General features: G+C 39.2%; 1 protein-coding gene across 4 annotated transcripts in view; it reads right to left on the bottom strand.

Annotated features, from left to right (window-relative positions):
- VGLL4 (vestigial like family member 4) overlaps positions 1-20,835 on the bottom strand; it is a 173,790-nt gene that overhangs the window by 80,011 nt on the left and 72,944 nt on the right. Inside the window, exon 1 of one of the 4 annotated variants that reach the window (XM_066351852.1) lies at positions 4,983-5,464. The exons of the other annotated variants lie outside the window; for them this stretch is intronic. Coding sequence (XP_066207949.1) covers positions 4,983-5,064 — 82 coding nt within the window. The 5' untranslated portion in view covers positions 5,065-5,464. Of the gene's footprint in view, positions 1-4,982; positions 5,465-20,835 lie in introns of those variants that run through there. 4 annotated transcript variants of the gene reach the window in all.

Here is a 20,835-nt window from a genome sequence, read left to right as displayed (position 1 = left end):
TCTGTGTGTGTGTAAGGGGGGGGGGGGTCGCTGATACATGAATTCATTAAGAAATAAGAGGAAGAGACACTATTTTGTAGGACAAATTGAGGTTGCTGAGCAAGAGTAGAAAATAGTTCCAAAGAACTCAATATGTAATACATAGATACCACTGAAATATAAACAGTCACTGACTAAATGTTAACATCTATAGAGATATAACAGACATAGCTAGAAACAATCCCTAGTAAGACCAGTTTTATATATTTGTGTACATGCAGAAGTGCTAAATCTGGATCTAATTTCTCCATGACAAAACCCAGTTTTCTGCAACATCCTCACAGCCCCGGAAGGAATTTCTTTTTATCTTATGGCACTTTTTTTTTTTTAATCTTCACAGCAACAAGTTTAAGCTCCCTAGGAAAATAAGGCCCTGTAGACAATAGGGAAGGGAAAAAGGAAGGAAGGAAGAGAAATCTGCCTTCCCAAACAAAGCCATGTGCAGACTCCAGAAGATAAACAGCCAAGTAAAATAATCCTTCCAGAAGAAGATAGAGAAACAAGGGTGGGGAGCTGGAAGGAAGGAGGGTACAATCACAACTTCCCTTCACAAACTGTAATTAGAAGAAATACAAACTGGCCAGCTCTCTCTCAGAAGATATCTTGGGCTCACCTGGGCCTGTTTTATAAATCAGGCTCCTCCCTAGTCTGTCTCCCTCTCTACCCACCCCCTTCTCCCTCTCTCTCTCCTACAAACAAAAAGCTAAAGTAAAATAAATTTCCACAGCAAAATAGTTGCAGATGTTCTACCTTGGAATAGATCAAGAGCTGGTCACTTGGTATGCAGGGCTAGGGACCAGAGCCTGGCACAAAATGGCTCTGCTCTAGTGGCCTTTTCACCTTCGTAGTACCCAATGCGCCTAAGTTTCCTGATGCCTCTGAGCTCAGGAGACAAACAATGAAACCAGGACTCCATTAAACTGCTGGTGGTTTGACTGGCAGAAAACAAAACCGTCACCCAGCTTTGCTCACACCCCTAGGAGAGTCTCAATTCAACAACTCTTGGGAGTGTCTTCTTTTCAATTCCAGAAAATTAATTTAAATGTAGCCTGTGATGAAATAAGTGATAATTATATGCTAAAACAATGAGCAGCTCTAAAATGCGAGGAACTTAGAATACTTTTTTCTTAAGCTTTCAGATGATCATAACGTGATTTATTTTTACTTTCTCCCAATATAAATCACACTATTAAATTAAAAGGGGAGAATTCTTCTACCAAATTACACACTAACGGCTCTTAACCCATAATTAAAGTATCACTAACAGCAGCTTAAAGCCACAGCCAACCATGAGCACATTTATTAGGACCTAAGTTTTCAGCACCAAGTAATTATGTAAATATAACCGTCAGCCATCTTGAGAAAAGTCCATGGTCTAACCAGCTCCCTGGTCCCTTGGGGAAGCACTCTTTTTGAACTGGCACTACACAGGACCTTCTCCTCTTGCACATCAGAAAAAAAGTAAAGCAAACATAAGTTTCAGTGCAGCAAGGACAGCAAATAACACTGAGGCTAGCCACCTAGTGTTCTTACTGCCATCTTTCCTGAACATCCCAACAGCCTGGAAACCTAGACTAGCAATGAAGAGTCCAGAATGGGGTCAACTGTGTACTGTAATCCAAAATGTCCTTGTGCTGGGACTGTGAAGGTCCTGGGGACAGACGTGGTCTCTAACATCAAGGAGCTAATAAGTAGACAAAACATTAAATAATTTTGGAGAGGCAGTATGGTATAGAAGAATCGTGGAACAGTCAAAACTACTCACTGGGTTCTCACTGCAATTCAGTTCTGTTACAAACTTTCTGAATAAACTTGAACAAGCAATTTAACTCAATTGGAATCCTTTTTCTTGGCTAAAACAAGACAAATGTTACCAGGTGATGTCGAGGCTCTGTACAGCTTTGCAAATAATTAGACAATTAGAGAATGCAAGATGGTCTATAACCCTGTGCTGAATTATACAGTAGCTACTACCAACCCTACTGGATAGATTTTGTTGATCTTTTGAGTCAACCACTTGCTGAAAGCCATATCAGGCACCATGCCAGGACTAAGTGATACTGTGGTGACCAAGGCAATGAATGCCCTGCCTTCATAAGGTGTTCAATCTCTTCGTGGAGTATTCTCGGGAGAGCTCAGAGGGAAAAAAGGAAGACTGGAGTCGGACTGGAACCTTTTCAAGAAGATGGAGGCACAACGGATTCAAATGGGTATAATCTGAACATTCAGTGAGGTTATAAATGAACTGGTTAACGGTTGAGGATTGCAGAAATAAAGCCATGAGTTTTTCAAACAGACACATTAACACAGAGTTCTGCTAATTTGCTCATCACCAACAAAGAAAATTAGTTTCCAGAACTTAATCAGACTTAGATTCTTTCTGCCCTTTGCTAATCTTCTCCAAACCCAATGGGCCCCCCACCGCACACATACTATTTGTGACTTTTTTGTTTTAATTCTTTTTAATGACGCTTCTGGAGGACTACAGTGCAAGTTAGGCACCAGAGAGCAGTCACCAAGCAGAGAGTCCGCATCTAAGCCATGCAGAATCCGCTCTCAATGTGGGGTTTAGGAAGTTGTTGGATGCTGCTAGGTAACTGGGTCAAGACCCATTTGTGCATCAGTTGCTAGAGAGGTTGAAGAAAGATGCGGCAGACACACAGTTTACTTTGTGGAGTACAGCTGTGTGTAATACAACTAAGGCATATGGTATAACTAACCTAGAGAATAAGAACAGCCATCAACATCTTAATTTTTAAAACTAAAAATTCAAAACATGTGTCTCTTGTTCTTAAGAGCCGCGAGACCTGCCTGTGCCCCAAGTGAAATCAAATACTGCCTACCAACTGTACATTCCATTTTCCAAATAACTTCCCTGGAATGCCGGTGAGCAGATATGTTTAATACAAATATTCTTAAAGTGTTCAATTTAAATGAGCAATAACTATTTCAACTTTTTGTACAAAAATTTTCCATCTAAAATTCATGCCCATCTTCAAAACACCCTTTTGAACTCAGAGCAGATGTGTGCAGTGTTTATAATGAGAAAATCACTAGGACATAAACAACCCACTATAAACACCCCTCAGATTTTGCTGTGCTTTTCTTCATATCCTGTGTATTTACTTTGGTGTTAAAATAATATTAACTTTCATAATAAGAGACATAGCAGCAGATGTTTAAACCAAACAGACTATATAGTGTATCATCTCACATATCTACTTGACTTTCAAAATCAAAAGTTTCTTCCTCCTAAGTAAGGAGGGAGGCTAGAAGACTCATGTATATACTACAGAACAACAAATCAACCAGAAGCTTTCCATAAGCTTTTCTCCAACACCACCCACTGACGACATAAAAAATAAATGTGGTATTGGTTTCTCAACAATCTTTATAATCCTTTCTGATCATTTTATTTTGTTTTGAAAATATCACATTACTCAACGACAAACAGAAACTGCCTTAAAAGTTATAATTTCTTGTTCACTAAAAAGAAGTTTAAAAACTAACTGCAGTTTAAGTTAATTTCACAGGAAACAAGCCCAGTCACTTGCTGTTTATTTTACTTTAGACTATTCTGAAGAAATCTGCCTTTAAATGGGTGACCCCAGAAGCAAGCTCGTAATTACAGCAGCAGATTCAAAGAAAGTAATACACCAAAATTCTCATTAGTGGAAAAAGTAGTGGGGGGAAAAAATTTTTTTTAAGTAAAAAACTTTAGTATGAAACTTATCCATAGAGTTTTAAAAAAAAAAAAAAAAGCATGAATGAGATTTTTTTTCCCCTTGAAGGGGAAAGTATAAGTTTTCAACTGATGAGGCAATAGCCCTGAGATTTTTACATGAAAAATAAAAGTGGGTCGGCTCATCCTCCCAACTTTCTTCAATGTTTTCTTTTTCAAGAGAAATATTCAATTCGCTATGAGAGAAAACATGGAAACTGCTCCTGCTGAATCAGAAAGGAGATGTCTCCTAGATTTGTATGTTGTTACAACAAAAACACTCCCCCTGCCAAGCTGAATTCCCCCCTGAGGTGCCTCTCCGGCCACTCAAACCCAGGCCATTACCACTTTTTCAAATCGCACGTAGATAATGCTCCAACAGATTAAGAAATCACTTTTTCTCTCTTTTTACTCCCCACAAGCACAGCATGAAATACTACAACATATTAGGAAAACACCTCATGATTTAATAAGTGGTAATAAACAATAAGAATTCAGCTTTTTTTTTTTTTTTTAAGCTTTCTGGTTGGCGTGGCGTTGTGCAATCACTTCCACAAGGGACCAGAGTGTGGAGGGAACATCCTTCAATGTCAGAACTCTCTCGGAGCTGTACAGGAAATGGGAAATCAGACAAAGAGCCAGTCTGTGCTCTGTGACATGGGTGCCCTTCCAGTCCCCCAAACTGAATAGAAAAATACTTCATTGTTTGGAACAATCGGTCCCCAAAACAAAAACTCACTGTAACTTTCTGTTACCCTCTACATGAAAACCCAAAGCGCTGTTGTAATACTGTATTACAACACAAATACTGTATATGGTGTGTTTAAAATAAATATCAATGCAAAACAAAAACAAAAAACAAAAAAAAAAAACCCGACACATTTAAGTTTTAACCAGGTCCTAGAAAATCTTCCCCTAAAGAAAACACCAACAAAAATAAAAAAGAATTGCATTTTAAAGTTAAAAATCTGAATAGTATGTTGCTAGCATAAAACTAACTTTAAACAGTTTCTATTTCACCTCCCCCCACCCTACCACTGAACCTCTGAAGGCTAAGATACAAACACAGACTGAAAACAGTACAGAGTAACAGCTCGCCTTTCAGAGCGCCCCTCAAGTCCCCAAAAAGAGAACAAAAAGCCCAGAAGGCATTCAGAACCCTACAGAAGGAGTGGCCTTAATAAAAGCAATAGGACAGCAATTTCTAGAACAGAACCTCTACCTTCATAGCACAGAATGCCGATATTGTTGTTCATCTTGTCCAAGTACTGGTAGTTCAACAGGTCCATCTTCATAAATAGCATTTATCGGGCTAGCACAGAAAACCAGCTCTTTGCTTTCGCCCCCAAAAGAGTACGTTTCAAAAATCAATTATTGCTGAGTAGCTCCTGGCTCTTCTCTTAAACTTCACAAAGACGGAGGCCCGGCCTCAAACGATCAAAACAAAGTGTGTAAAGTTTAAAAAAAAAAAAAAGCACACGCAAAAAACTGAACTCACACAAAACCCTTCAAGGGTTTAGTTGTAGATGGTATATGTTTTGTATCCTCAACTGAGCATTTAGAAATCGTTTCAGAAGTCTTTACAAGTCTTTCTTCGAAATAAAAAAGGAGTGAGGAAGAAAAGCACGAAGCACATTTCCTAGGACAAAGCCCCGCTGGCGTTCCTCGCAGCCCGCTGCAAGTTCACTGCGCTGACATGCTGGCTATGCGTGGTATGACTCGTATGTAAACGAGCTTCCTCTTCCCAGCGGGAGCGCGCGCTGGGCATGCGCACTGAATCCCCGGGGTTCTGCAAATGTCAGGGATATTTTCTGCACAAGATCAGCCTCTAAATGTATTAAGTGTTTGAAAGAAAGAGAAAGAGGAGGTGGAGAGTCTGTACAGAGGGGCCTCCGCAGAGCTGCTCTTGACAGGAAGCAGCCCTGCCACTGCAAAACTGTAGGAGGAAAAAGAAAACCCAGGAAGTTTCTTTTTCAGGAGCTGAGTTAAAAGTTAAAAGAAATCCATCATGGAAGCAAACTTCCACAGAATTTAACTCTAGTGTAACTTCTCTTTTGGGTTTCAAAAACCCAATGTGTTTTTGCTGTGGTACATATACCACATATATTTTGTAAGATTTTTGCTTCTTTCTTTGTAAAGTTGTTTTATAATGTCCATTCACATATTATCTGCATATTTAAATTTGTGATGTTAATGTTACATGTAATTAATTTTTCTCATAATCCTCAGAACACATATGGACAGGGCAGGGAGAGTATCAACTTTTACAGTACAGGAAACTGAGGCTGAGAGGGATTAATCAACTAGCCCATGATCCCCCAAAAGAGTTGGGAAAACTACTTTTAGAGTGTTTTCTTCCCCTAACATTATAATGTTCTTAAAAATGGCAATGCGGGTGAGGAATAGGGAAAGAGAGGAGGAAAGCTGTTTCATCTGTGTGTTACAAGCTAATAGCATGCTGTTATGTTGTTCCTTACTGCAAGGATTGGCCTTGGGGCTTTAAATTTGTATCTCCAATATCTAGCAGACACTGTGCTCCAATATCTAAGAGCACTGAATGAATCACTGAATGTTCACAGTCTTCAGCACATGAAGAACATACTAGCAAAACAGGCAGGGAGTTTTTATCTTTGCAGACTGTGGTCAAGTTTTGGCACTATAAATAAACTATTCACCATAGGAAGTGTTTCCATATTGACATTATTGTATGCTATTTAGAGAGTTAGAAAATATCAAGAGGTATGTTATATTGTAGACTAGGACCTGAAGTTTTAATGCTCTAAAATAAGATTTGAATATAAAATTTCAAAGATTATATGTTAAAAATTCAGCAGTAGTTTAATTTGGGGTAACAGGCCCACTAGAGGCAAGTTGTTCTAATCAAATCTTATCTGGAGATTAATATGGCACTCAAATATTGTAGTGCTCACTTCTGCAACGGTAGTCATTGGCATAGCAGCTGGTGAAGTAGGCAACAGAAAAAAAATTCACAAAATTTCACAAGCTTTTAGTATTAGGATATTAGTGCTGGGTTACATATTTACTAATGCTATTTAATAAATAAGTTATATTGAAAGATGTATACAATCAATTGTAATTAAAAGAATAGTATTTGGCAGGAGAGTTGGAAGGAAACTCTTCTAGTATCTGGTATACACAACATTATTGCAATTATATAACAGTCTTACTATCTTTAAGTACCAGATTCAAATGCAACTAAATAGCTTTGGAATACAATCAGTGTGCTATGTTCTTTGACATAAGTTCTCAATCAGAAAACATTAGCATTATTAGCATATCCCCTATATGAGAGAGAGATGGCTGCACATTGGAACCCATGCACAGCTGCTAAAAATCCTGATGCTGAGATTACATCTCAAACTAATCTGAAAGGGGACCAGCGCCAGGATCTTTTTGAAAGGGTCCCAGGTGATTTCTAATATGTCACCAAGGTTGAGAACCATTGCTCTCACCTGGGAGAGAAAAATTTACTTGCCTTGAAATTCTTCATTATACACTTATGTTGAGAAGGAAAGTTTTCTTTTTAAAATGTTGTGATTTAACCAGACTCAAATAATACTATTGTAAAGATATTAGTAACTTCCCTTTCATGACTCAGCATCATTTCCAATATGGTTCTCAGCCTCCGAGGGGCTTTCATCTATAGGGACACAGTCCCACAGGTGTACCTGGACTTGTTGGAATGATCTGTGGTGAAATTCCCATCCCCCAGCCACATCTTTCCCACTGTGGTGCTACTTGAGTGTGGTGCTACTTGAGTGTGGTTCACAGAGGGGTTCAAGAACTGGTTCTCATTACACACAAGAGAAAGCTATGGAAACAAAGCAAACATTTCAAAACTTTTAAAGCAATCTGACAGAGTAGTTTTGTCTCCTAAATATTAATTCTTAAAAATTAAGAGTTGTGGCTGACCAGGCGGTGGTGCAGTGGATAGAACATCGAACTGGGATAAGGTCACCAGCTTGAGCACAGGGTTGCTGGCTTGAGCGTGGGATCATAGACATGACCCCATGGTCGCTGGCTTGAAGCCCAAGGTCACTGGCTTCAGCTCAAGGTCACTGGCTTGAGCAAGGGGTCACTCGCTCTGCTGCAGCCCCCCCCCCCCCATCAAGGCACATACGAGAAAGCAATCAATGAACAACTAAGGAGCTGCAACGAAGGACTGATGCTTCTCATCTCTCTGTCTCTATCTGTCCCTCTCTTTGTTTCTCTCTCTGTCTCTGTCACAAAAAGAAAAATTAAGAGTTGTATTTTTTTTCATACTTCTACTTAGTGGGTTTTGTTGCATTTTACAAAGTATCAATCTGCAATGAAGCAGGGTCAAGGGAACCTGGTCATCCACCCAGACAGTCTGAGAAGTCCTGTGCTGGAGGCCAGCTAGCTACTAGGGCTGGATTGCACAATACAGTAAACACCCTTTGAACTCTGCACCAGGTCTACCCTGGCTCCTCACATATTACATCTTATGCTTCAAGCACACTGAACTATACAGTTACTCTTTAAAACCACATTATTTCACTCTGTGCATGTTCTCTCTTTTGTAAAAGACTATTCCAACCTGTATACCTGGTAAACCCCTATTCTTCCCTCGAGACTTGGCATACACCTCTCTTGTCCTGTGGGACCCTATTCTTCCACCTCCTCACTCATGCTTTGTTCTTTCTTCGTTTCATGTACATGCTTCTATCCTCACCAAGTCTAGGCTTTCAGAGCAAAGGCTCTCTATGCTTCTCGCAAGGTCAGTCTGTCGCAAGCCTGGCACACAGTAGCCCATCATATTTGTTGAATGAAATCTGTAAGATTAAAATTTCTCAAAGGCAGATTCTCCATTCCCCTAACCCTTCCCCTACTCCCAGCACACACTGGATCATCTAACACGACATTTCTCAAACTGAATTCAGTCAACATTTTTTGCAGACCACTAGTTCTCACATGTGAGAAATACTTATCTAGATTCTGATCGCTCAAAAGGTTACAATCAACGTATTCATTTTAAAAATCCTAATACTGGAAATTGGCAATACTTCCCAAGCTCACTCATAGGCTAATATAGTCATAATTAAAGTACTAACAGGGTTGCTTTTAAATAAGTTGGAAGGATGGTGCTAAATTTTATCTGTAAAAAGTCAGGTTAAAGACCTGTTTTTTAAAGAATGAAAAAATTTGAATTACCAGGTATTTAAAACATAAAGCAAAGAACATTATAGAGTGAAACTGGATACAGAAGAAGTAGCATTAAACAGTTACCATCATAAAGTGAAGTTTTTACTGTAAAAACTTTGAAAACCGTAAGAATGTATTCAGACTATCTAATGTAGAATAGGGAAGCATTTTTCTAAGCCTAAAAAAAAACTTAAAGGAGTCACAGAAAATAATTGAACAATTTGAATGAATACACGTTTCATATTTTTGTACAACTAAAAACATCAAAACCAATTAGAGAGGCAAGCTTTTTTACTTTGTAAAAAGCACAAAACAGGAGAATATATTTGTAACATATATTATAATGGATAAATGTTCTTGGTATCTAAAGAACATTGTAAAGTAGAAAGAAACAATATAAATATTTTCCAAATGAATGAACACAAGAAAGAAATGAATGGCCAATACATTGTTGGAAAAACTATTCAACCTCATTAATAAGTAAAATATTTTAATTAAGTGATTTTCCATCTGCCATATTAACAAAACAAGAGCACTTTTTTAATCTTATTTAAGGTGGTAAGGCAAGATGCCATTGGAGTTTGTGTTCGCTGCTAGTGAAGTGTAAAAAGATAATGCATTTCTACAAAGCAGTGTGGTATCCCATTAGGCTATTTGCAGTGTTGAAAATGTTTTGCATCTTTTTCTTTATACTAGACTCTATATCTAGAATTCTATTTAATGAAAATAAGATTTGGTCAAAGAGTTACATAAAGATGCTTCATATCCTTCTATTTATAATCATGAAGATTTAAAAACCAAAAAGTTCTTGCCTTTCCTTTAGTGCTTGCCTTCACAATAAAGCATCAACCTGGAATGCTAAGGTCGTCAGTTTAAAACCCTGGGCTTGTCTGGTGAAGGTATATTCAAGCAATCAATGAACAACTAAAGTGAAGCAACTTCTCGCTCCCCTCCACCATAAAGTCAATAAATAAAATTTTAAAAAAATCTAAAAGTTCAAAAATAAGGGAGTGCAGTAAAACTAAGATGTATCAATGACAGGATATTATGCAGCCAATATAATTCCTTCGAAAACATATAATGGCATAAAGAAATGATATATTATGTACTCTATAATAGTATTACATAGGTTAACTGAAAACAATAAAAATAAAAGATGTATACTCTACACCAATTTTACTTATTGCTTATATGAGTATACATACATACACATATAAGTAATGGATCATATATATCTTTTTTTTTCTTTTTTTTAGAGACAGAGAGAGGGATAGATAGGGACAGACAGGAATGGAGAGAGATGAGAAGCATTAATCATTAGTTTTTCGTTGAGACACCTTAGTTGTTCATTGATTGCTTTCTCATATGTGCCTTGACCTTGGGGCTACAGCAGATCAAGTAACGCCTTGCTCAAGCCAGCGACCTTGGGTCCAAGCTGGTGAGCTTTGCTCAAACCAGATGAGCCTGCGCTCAAGCTGGTGACCTCGGGGTCTCGAACCTGGGTCCTTGGCATCCCAGTCTGATGCTCTATCCACTGTGCCACCGCCTGGTCAGGCTATATCTTACTTTTAAACACCACGATACATCCTTTTGACTTAGATTTAACAACTTTATCTTTTTTTTTTTTTTTTTTTTGTATTTTTCTGAAGCTGGAAACAGGGAGGCAGTCAGACAGACTCCCGCATGCGCCCGACTGGGATCCACCCGGTACGCCCACCAGGGGGCATAACAACTTTATCTTAATTCCAAACATTTATCTAGACCAGGGGTAGTCAACCTTTTTATACCTACCGCCCACTTTTGTATCTGTTAGTAGTAAAATTTTCTAAATGCCCAACGATTCCACAGTAATGGTGATTTATAAAGTAGGAAAGTAACTTTACTTTATAAAATTTATAAAGCAGAGTTATAGCAAGTTAAAGCATATAATAATAATTACCAAGTACTTTATGTCAGATTTTCGCTGTTTGGCAATAAATATTTATAAAACAACTTACTATAGTTAAATCTATCTTTTTATTTATATTTTGGTTGCTCCGCTACCGCCCACCATGAAAGCTGGAATGCCCACTAATGGGAAGTAGGGGCCAGGTTGACTAGCACTGATCTAGACCTTTAAAAAATTCAAAAATTTTTATGCTGAGGTATCTGTCCTAAACAACAATCTACAGGGAGAAACTCTGTACTTGAAACTTGGAGAGCAAATAACATGTATGCACATATTTTTTTCTTCTGTGTTTACTAATTATTTCCTATATTAGTATCAATTCCCCAAATTGTACCATAAGCTTCTGGAGGGAAGGTAAGCTTCAGTTCTTGGTATAAAGCCTCCCAAGCACACTCAGCACTCTGTAAATGTTTATTATGACAGCATCTTAGCACCTTATGGAACAATGATGACACAATGGTGATAGAAGAGAGCCCAGAATCATTACAAGGTTAAACTGTTCTATTTGCTAGGGTTGACTATCAGTTTAGAACAGAATCACCAAAACTGTAAGGTACTTAATAAAAACCAAATGATCAAAAACACTTGCTCCTTTTTTAAAAATAAAATGCTCTTACTGATCAATGTAACCGTTAAATTTCTAAATAAATATTTTATTTTAATTTTAATAAGTAAATCAATAAAATGCTTTCATTGGAGTGCTTGCAGAAAAGGGAATATTTTAGTTTAACGCTAACAGTTATCTCTTCTTCAAAGACTCTGGGAAATATAAACCTAGATATTTAGCTAATGCTTTTATTTTAGTCTTTTTTTCCTCCTTACCACTCATTCATACTTTTTAAAAAACACTGTAACCTTATATGTGAATAATAATCAAAACAAACCTTACCAAAGGAAGAAAATAACTTTGACTATACCTTGATCTAAACTTTCAGTTAAATAAGAAGTTAAATGTATAAAAAAAACATCACGTGTAAACACATCTCTAGTATCCAGTCATTACAGGTACATTCCTCAGTATAATATAAAATGTAACAGTTATAACAACGATGATGATGATGATGATGATGCTTGTGAAACACTTCATTGGTCAAGGCTCTTATCTTTTTCATCTAATATCTTAATTATTAAGACAAGGTTGTGAAAAGGAAAGCACAGAAAAGGGTTGAAACCAAGTATTCAGTAATAAGAAGGAAGACTTAAGAAACCAAACTTCCACCTGACCAAGCGGTGGCACAATGGACAGAGCCTCAGAGTGAAATGCAGAGGACCCCAGTTCGAAACCCCAAGGTCTCCGGCTTGAGTGTAGGGTCACTGGCTTGAAGCCCAAGGTCGCTGGCTTGAGCAAGGGGTCATTCGCTCTACTGTGCCCTCCCCCCCACCGCGCATCAAGGCACATTTGAGAAAGCAATCAGTGAACAACTAAGGTGCCACAGCAAAAAAAATGACGCTTCTCATCTCTGTGCCAATCTGTCCCCCTCACTGTCTCTCTCTGTCAAAAAATAAACCAAACTTCCTTTTCTTTTAAATACAGGGTGGGGCAGTCTGATCGGGTAGTGCTGCAGTGGATAGAGAATAAGGACTAGGATGCGGAGAACCCCAGATTAAAACCCCAAGGTCTCTGGCTTGAGCACAAGCTCACCAGCTTGAGCATAGGGTTGCTGGAAGCCCAAGGTTGCTGGCTTGAGTAAGGGGTCACTTGATCTGCTATAGACCCCTGGTCAAGGCACATATGAGAAAGCAATCAATGAACAACTAAGGTGCTGCAACAAAGAATTGATGCTTCTCATCTCCATTCCTGTCTGTCTGTCCCTATCTATCCCTCTCTCTGACTGTCTCTCTGTCAAGAAAAAATACATACATACATACATACATATATATACAGGGTGGGTCAAAAGTAGGTTTACAGTTGTGAGTACACAAAAGTTTATTCTTCTATCATTATCAATTAATTATTGTACTGTTTTTCACAGGAACCATTGTAAACCTTCTTCTGACCCACCCCGTATTGCTTAGAATGCAAAGTTCTGTGGTTTCCACCTAAAAGCCCAGATAAAATCCTACCTTCTTCACAAACCCCATTAGCTAGGATTAATTTCTCCATTCCACTGTATTTTAGGTTTAGACGGCCCTTAATTCTAAAGAAAGGCAGAGAACAAGATGATTATGTATCGCTTCCCACCAAATTATAAGGACTACTTTGCACAACAAGGTCTTCAACAACATAGCTGTTGAACTACAGAGGACACCAAAACTAAACTCAAGCATCAATGATGTGAATCTGAATATCTATTAAGTAACCTATGTTAATACATTGTCTTTCAAGGAAAGGATTCCTAAATACATCATGAAGTACTGCTTATTTCTCTAACTTGGAGTTATTCACACTGAAATGACAATGAAAAATATACGGTATTTTGTCACAATTTCACAAAAGCAAATACCCTTAAGCAATGTATTGACTTTTATTATTTATAAAATAGTTAAAACACTCTCAACTTTGATTAAGTAGTTACAAGATCATTTACGGTAATATTGTAGGATTTTAGTACAATATATGTATTTTTCTTAAGAACACTTAAAATGATTCATCAAATTAAAGATTTAAACTTTCAATACAACAGTACCCCCTAGGGGTGATTTTTAAATTGCAAAGACAATTTTGAGAAAGCAAACTACACTACATATTTGGGCCATTTGATGCACAATAAATTTCAAACATAATAGGCCTCTTATTTTTTTTGAAATTAAGTTTAATGGGATGACATTCATCAACAAGAGTACACAGGGTCTCTTGATCGAGTTGTATGCCCATTACCCACAATCAAATCATTTTCTGTCACTGTATGTTTGTTCACCTCTTATTTTACTTAATAAAAGTCATAACAAGCCTGAGCAGATGGTGGTACAGTGGAGAGAGTAGGCCTGAAAAGCAGAGGACCCAGGTTCAAAACCCCAAGGTCGCCGGCTTGAGCGCAGGTTCACCCAGCTTGAGTGTGGGATCAGAGACATGACCCCATGTTCGCTAGCTTAAGCCCAAAGGTCGCTGGTTTGAAGACCAAGGTTACTGGCTTGAGCAAGGGGTCACTCACTCTGCTATAGCCCCCAGTCAAGGCACATATGAGAAAGCAATCAATGAACAACTAAGGAGCCGCAACAAAGAATCGATGCTTCTCATCTCTCTCCCTTTGGGTCTGTCTGTCTCTATCTGTCCCTCTGTCTCTCTGTCGCACATAAAAAAAGTCACAGCAAGTAGCTTTTAACAAACAGCTGAACCTTCACTAAACTTTGCAAAAATTAATATACTAACAAAACCAATTCAATTGATATCAAATGACTGAATAGAAAATCTGCTTTATTAACATGAGTTTAAGATATAAACAATATTTTCAAGTGCATGGGTGTATGGGAACCCATGTTTTAAATAAATCGGTACTGTGTAGAGAATTTAATTAACATTCCCAAGAAAGAAGGAAATTGTGTGTGTGTGTGTGAGAGAGACAAAGACAGATAGAGACAGACAGGAAGGGAGAGAGATGAGAAGCATCAATTCTTCATTGTGGCAACTTAGTTGTTCATTGATTATTTTCTCATATGTGCCTTGACTGGGGGGCTATGGCAGACCAAGTGACCCCTTGCTCAAGCCAGCGACCTCGGGTTCAAGCTCATGAGCTATGCTCAAACCAGATGAGCCCATGCTCAAGCCAGTGACCTTGGGGTTTCGAACCTGGGTCCACTGTGACCCAATCCAACGCTCTAGCCACTGCGCCACCGCCTGGTCAGGCGAAAGAAGAAATCTCTTACAAAACATTATAACTTGTGTGTGTTAGTAGTACCTTACAACATACTTGTTTTCTTGTAAACAAAAATTATTTCAGCGGTTTTCATCACTAAAACCAACTCAGACTCAGTAATCCCATTCAAAGAACCCTCACAAATAAAATATTATTGGGATATTCACATTCTTACAAACTATAATTATCCACAGATGTATTCCTGGCAAGGTTGGCTAGAAATAACTTCCATAGTAAAAACAGGAGAAGAATGCCAATAGAGGAAAAGTCATAAATATTTAACATTTGAAGGGCTAAGATTACTGATAGTCCTAATGTTTGACCCAATTTTCAATTAACAGATCGATGTGCCTTTACAGTACTTTATTATGCAGCATTTTTCTACCTCCTGAATGACCCTTTCACCCAGTTAGGATCTAGTACAGAAAACAGACAACACATCTATTATTTTAACAGAGAGAATTCTAATGCCTCCCTTGTCTTGTGATCCCTTCTAGTAACTTCCTCAGAAGGTAACTACTATCTAAGCTTTAAGAGCATAGATTGGTTTACTACTTTATATAAATAGAACGATATGCCATGCATTCTTATGTAACTGGATTCTTTACACTCAACATTGTGAGTGTTATCCTTATTTTTCTGTACAGCTTAAATAAATCATTTTCATTGCTATATAGTAATCCATTGCTCTTATGGAGCATATTTCATTCTGTTCCTTATGAGCATTTAGGTAGTTTCTATTTGGGGGTGATTATAAATACTGTTACCACAATATTTTAGTACATGTCTTTGGTGAGCACATGACTGCATTTCTGTTGCGTACATACTTAGGAGTAAATATGTTTGGTCATAGAGTAAAGAACATGTTCAGCTTAAGTAGATATTGCCAAAGAATTTTCCAAAACAGTTGTACCAATTTATACTCCTGCCAGCAGTGTACGGGATTTCAGGTTGCTTCATGTCCTTGCCAACTCTTTTCTATCTTTGTCATTCCCACTACTCTGGTAAATATAGAATAGCCACACTGTGTTTGTACTCAGCACTTCTCTGACAAACAGTAAAAACTCATAACTGCTCAGCTTAACCAGGCAGTGGTGCAGTGGATAGAGCATCGGACTGGGACACAGAGGACCTAGGTTAGAAACCCCGAGGTCACCCACTTGAGTGTGGACTCATCCAGCTTGAGTGCAGGCTCACCAGCTTAAGTGTGGGTTCGCTGGCTTGAGTGTGGGATCATAGACATGACCCTATCTGGCTCAAGCCCAAAGGTCGCTGGTTTGAAGCCCAAGGTCTCTGGCTCGAGCAAGGGGTCACTTGCTCTGCTGTAGCCCCCAGTCAAGGCACATATGAGAAAGCAATCAATGAACAACTAAGGTGCCATGACAAATAACTGATGCTTTTTATCTCTCTCCCTTCCTGTCTGTCTTTCCCTGTCTGTTTCTCTCTCTCTGTCACAAAAACAAACAAACAAACTTGTAAATGCTCGTAAGGGCAAAGGGATATGATTCACCCTCCAGAACAGAGGGGAAGGGGTCTAGGTTACTTCCTCTCAACCAGGCCAATTTTGCTTCCTCCCACAGGGGGACATTTGGAAATGCCTGGTTGTCACAACTTGGGGCTGCTACTGGCAGCAGGTAGTAGGTGAAAAGGATGCTGCCAAACATGCTACAACACACAGAACAGCACCCCACAACAAGACTTACCTGGACTAAAATGGCAATAATGCCACTGACAAGAAACACTGATCAAAGCAAATCACTATTAGAAATTTTTCCTTAGCCATATAATGAGTGGCTGGTACAGCTCACTGGGTCAATTCATTTTTATCATCTCAAAATGTTATTTTCTTCCTAAAGTGGAAGAGATAGAAAGACAAAGGACACTTACTATATGTCAGGCACAGAACACAGGACAGAGCCAGGTTCTTTCACATACCTTGTTTCTTTTTAAATCCCCACAACAAAGCAATCAGGTATGATCACTGCTTTATAGATGAGGAAACAGATTATCAGGCTAAGTAGCTTGTCCAAACTCACACAAAGAGTAGTGGATCTGGGATCTGAAGCTGGGATGTTTCACTCTATCCAGGGTCTCACTTTTAACTAAAAATAAGAGTTTTGTTTTGTTTTGCTTTGTTTTGCTTTGTTGAGAGAGAGAGAGAGAGAGAGAGAGAGGGACAGAGAGAGATGAGAAGCAGCAATTGGTAGTCGTGGCACCTTAGTTGTTCATTGATTACTCTCTCATATGTGCCCACACTGGGGAGTTCCAGCTGAGCCAGTGGCTCCTTGCTCAAGCCAGCAACCCAACGCTCAAGCCAGATAAGCCCATGCTCAAGCCAGCGACCTCGGGGTTTTAAATCTGGGTCCCTGGTGTCCCAGGCCAACACTCCATCCACTATGCCACTGCCTGTTCAGGTAAAAATAAAAGAGGGCTTTTTTAAGTTCACAGTGATTGTTAATATGCAAAGAGCAAGTTTTACATTAGATTTGTAAAAAACAACTGAATAAAAACTCGGTATGAAAAACGGATCATTTGTAATTTTAAGATTAACATGCACCAGTAAGAAATTTACCTTAAAAATTTTAAACAAATCCATCTTCCCCACCACCCTGGGATCTCTTTGAAGTTAGATTCACGTCCTATTTTTCTGCGCATAAGTCCCAAAGCCTGTAAGAATAGGCATTTCAAGTTTCCTAGATTAATTACTGACCTAAAAACCCGATGATGGAAGACAAGTATCATAAAGCAGGCAGATGGTTCAGAGGTTATTTTTTCACCAAGCCAACTATATTTAACAGTATAAAACAGAATAAATTTTTTTTGTGGCAAGTGTTTGATTAAATCAAATAATGATCAATAACATCAAATTCTTTTCATAACAGTTCCATTTTTCCAAGGATGGATTTGCCAACATAGCCTTATCAGTCATCCTTCAGATGTTTCTCTGATGCCTCTGTTTGTAAGGACATTACAGTCAGAGGGCCACCAGATATTCATCCATTAGAAGAGCAGTTATCAACCCTGGCCATGAAATTAAGAGTGACCCAGGAGGCTTTGAAAGCCATGGCCATCCAGGCCCCATAGCTGGAGATTTATGGTATTTAGTATATCTGGGGTGGGGCCCAGTGGGGTTCAGAAAGATATATTTTGAGTTTACATTCATGATAAAGCTACATTCAGAAGTACAATTTGAAAATAGCTCCCCATGTAATTTCAGAACCACTGCCACAGGGACGAATTCTGAACTGAATTTAGTAGGGCGCTCTGCTTTCCACACCTCCCATTGTGAAAGGGCACCCCACTGAATTACTCCCGGACAGGACTAGGGGGCGACGTGAACCAACCTAAGAAACAGCTCCGCTTCCCGCTGGGAAGTAAAACTGTGAAGCAAATTATTTTAATTTACATAATTCCAGTCTTTCTTTACAGAGAAAGGGCAAATGAACTCCCCCATTCTCAGCCTCTCAAACTCCCAAAATTGCCAAACCTTATCTGTATTATAAAACCAGAAATGTACAAACCAGGATTTCCTATTTATCCCCATGTGGGTAGGGATGTGAAGGATCCTAGAAATGAGACATAGCATTTACTGGAGGAGCAGGGTAGGATTTCCAGCTGGTGGTGAATTTTTAGTGATACTCACAGCACCATGAACCTCCTTCCCTTCAGAGGACTTAGGCAGTTGTAATGCCACGAGTGTGTGCTCCTCTGATTAATGTCCATCTCCCTTCCAGTTTTCCTGATTGTCTCCCAGCTTTTTTTAAAGATTTTATTTATTCATTTTAGAGGAAAGAGAGAGAAGAAAGAGGAGAGAGAGAGAGAGAGAGAGAGAGAGAGAGAGAGAAGGAGGGAGGAGCTGGAAGCATCAACTCCCATATGTGAACTGACCAGGCAAGCCCAGGGTTTTGAACGGGCGACCTCAGTGTTCCAGGTCAACACTTTATCCACCACATCACCACAAGCCAGGCTGTTTTCCCAGCTCGTAACACAATGCCTGGCACTTAGTAGCTCAAAGATTTGTTGAAAGAATAAATGAGAAGGAAGAACTCTAGACTCTACAGTGGGAATGGAGGAAAGCAACAAGAGGTCAGATGTCCTGAATTCCAGAACAAGTCTAGAGCAGTTAGAAGGGGGTGCTGACATAGACAGCTTAGCGAGCTCTGCAGAAGAAATAGATTTCCAGCCAGCCTTAGAGGATGAATGACATTCCAACCTCCCAGAGAAGAGCTGATTACTGTGACCCCAGGAACAAGAAACCCTAGCCATAATGAGAGAATCAAATTAAAAACCAAGAAGAAAGGACTGTAGAGGAACATGGCATCTACCAGTGAAGCCAGAAGTGGGACAGCAAAGGAAGAGAGAGAAGGTAGGTTCGGAAGCTGAGAAAATGACAAGCCTACTTTTCAAGTTATCTGTAAGCTCAAAGTGGCTTTTTAGTAATAGATAGATAGATAGATAGATAGATAGATAGATAGATAGATAGATAGATAGATAGAAAGATAATAAAACGCTAGTTATGGAGTCAGAAAAGTCTGGTTCCTTCCTATCCAGCTCTGATCCATATTCCATGTGTTGAGTTATCTGTAAGCTCAAAGTGGCTTTCTAGGAATAAATAAATAAATAAAACACTAGATATGGAGTCAGAAAAGTCTGGTTCCTGTCCAGTTCTGACCCATATTCCATATGGTCCTGATCAAGGAATTCCACCTGTCCCAGCCTTGATTTACTTATGTGCACAGGGGTATGGCAAAACCTCACTTGCCCATCACAGAACTGTCCAGGAATCAGTGAGACAACAGCTATTATAGTGTTCCATAAACTACAAAGTACATACAAATATAGGTAATTATTAAAGCCCTTCTTCCCAAAGATGATGGGCTTTCCCAATATTCCATGAGAAACTAGAGGTTGGTTCAGATAATAGGACTACCTTGCCCCTCTCTCCCACTCAAAAATCTTTAAATGAATGACATCTATAAAAAAGTGGGAACTGGCCTGATTAGGTAGTAGTGCAGTGGATATAGCGTCATACTAGGATGCCGAGGACCCAGATTCAAAACCCCAAGGTCACCAGCTTGAGTGTGGGCTCACCAGCTTGAGTGCAGGGTTGCTAGCTTGAGCATGGGATCATAGATATGACCCCATGGTCACTAGCTCAAGCCCAAAGGTCACTGGCTTGAAGCCCAAGGTCAATGGCTTGAGCCTAAAGGTCGCTGGCTTGAAGCTCAAGGTCACTGGCTTGAGCAAGGGGTCACTCGCTCTGCTACAGCCCCTTCCCAGTCAAGGCACATATGAGAAAGCAATCAATGAACAACTAAGGTACCACAAAGAAGACTTGATGCTTCTCATCTCTCTACCTTCCTGCTTGTCTGCCCCTATCTGTCCCTCTCTTTGTCTCTGTCCAAAAACGGGGGGGGGGGGGGGGGGGGCGGGAACTGGCCTGACCTATGGTGGCACAGTGGATAAAGCATCGACCTGGAATGCTAAGGTTGCGGGGTTGAAATCTTGTGCTTGCCTGGGCAAGGTACATATGGGAGTTGATGCTTCCTGAGTCCCCCCTTCTCTTTCTCTCTTTCTTTCTCTCTCTCTCTCTCTCTCTCTTTCTCTCCCCCCCCCTCTCCAAAATGAATAAGTAAATAAATAAAAAGTTGTATTCCATTAAAAAAAAAAAAAGGTGGGAACAACAGCTGTCATTAGGGCAATTGGCAGTTTCCTTATGCTTAATAAGATGGCATGTGAATTTCTAAAAGAAGAGTCCAGGAATGCCACTGCCACATCCCTCATCTGTCCATCCTAAGAAGGGAAAGTAACTAAAGACATCTGTGGATCTGTGAAGACAACCACACACACCTTTTTTTTTTTACTTTAAAAATGACTATAATGCATGCAGAATTAAATTTAGCATCCTTACCCTAAAAGTTGTCAAACATTCAAAAATCACATTAACTACTTGCTTATACTGTAAATTAAACAAAAGCATATTGTGAAGACTGTATTAAATTCAGGGGTCTAATACTGGAGTGGATTTGCTCTGTTGACTTCACACAAAATGTACCACATTTATTCCCATATTTCCCAAACCTCATTTCTCCTCTCTAGTCCACCACATGTCTACTTCGATAAACAGCATGTGCTCTATCTTCAACCCT

The sequence above is a fragment of the Saccopteryx leptura genome, chromosome 10 (genome assembly GCF_036850995.1).
Source record: "Saccopteryx leptura isolate mSacLep1 chromosome 10, mSacLep1_pri_phased_curated, whole genome shotgun sequence".
NCBI classification, from domain to species: domain Eukaryota; kingdom Metazoa; phylum Chordata; class Mammalia; order Chiroptera; family Emballonuridae; genus Saccopteryx; species Saccopteryx leptura.
Note: the sequence above shows the minus strand (reverse complement) of the source record. Positions and strands in the feature narration are given on the sequence as shown.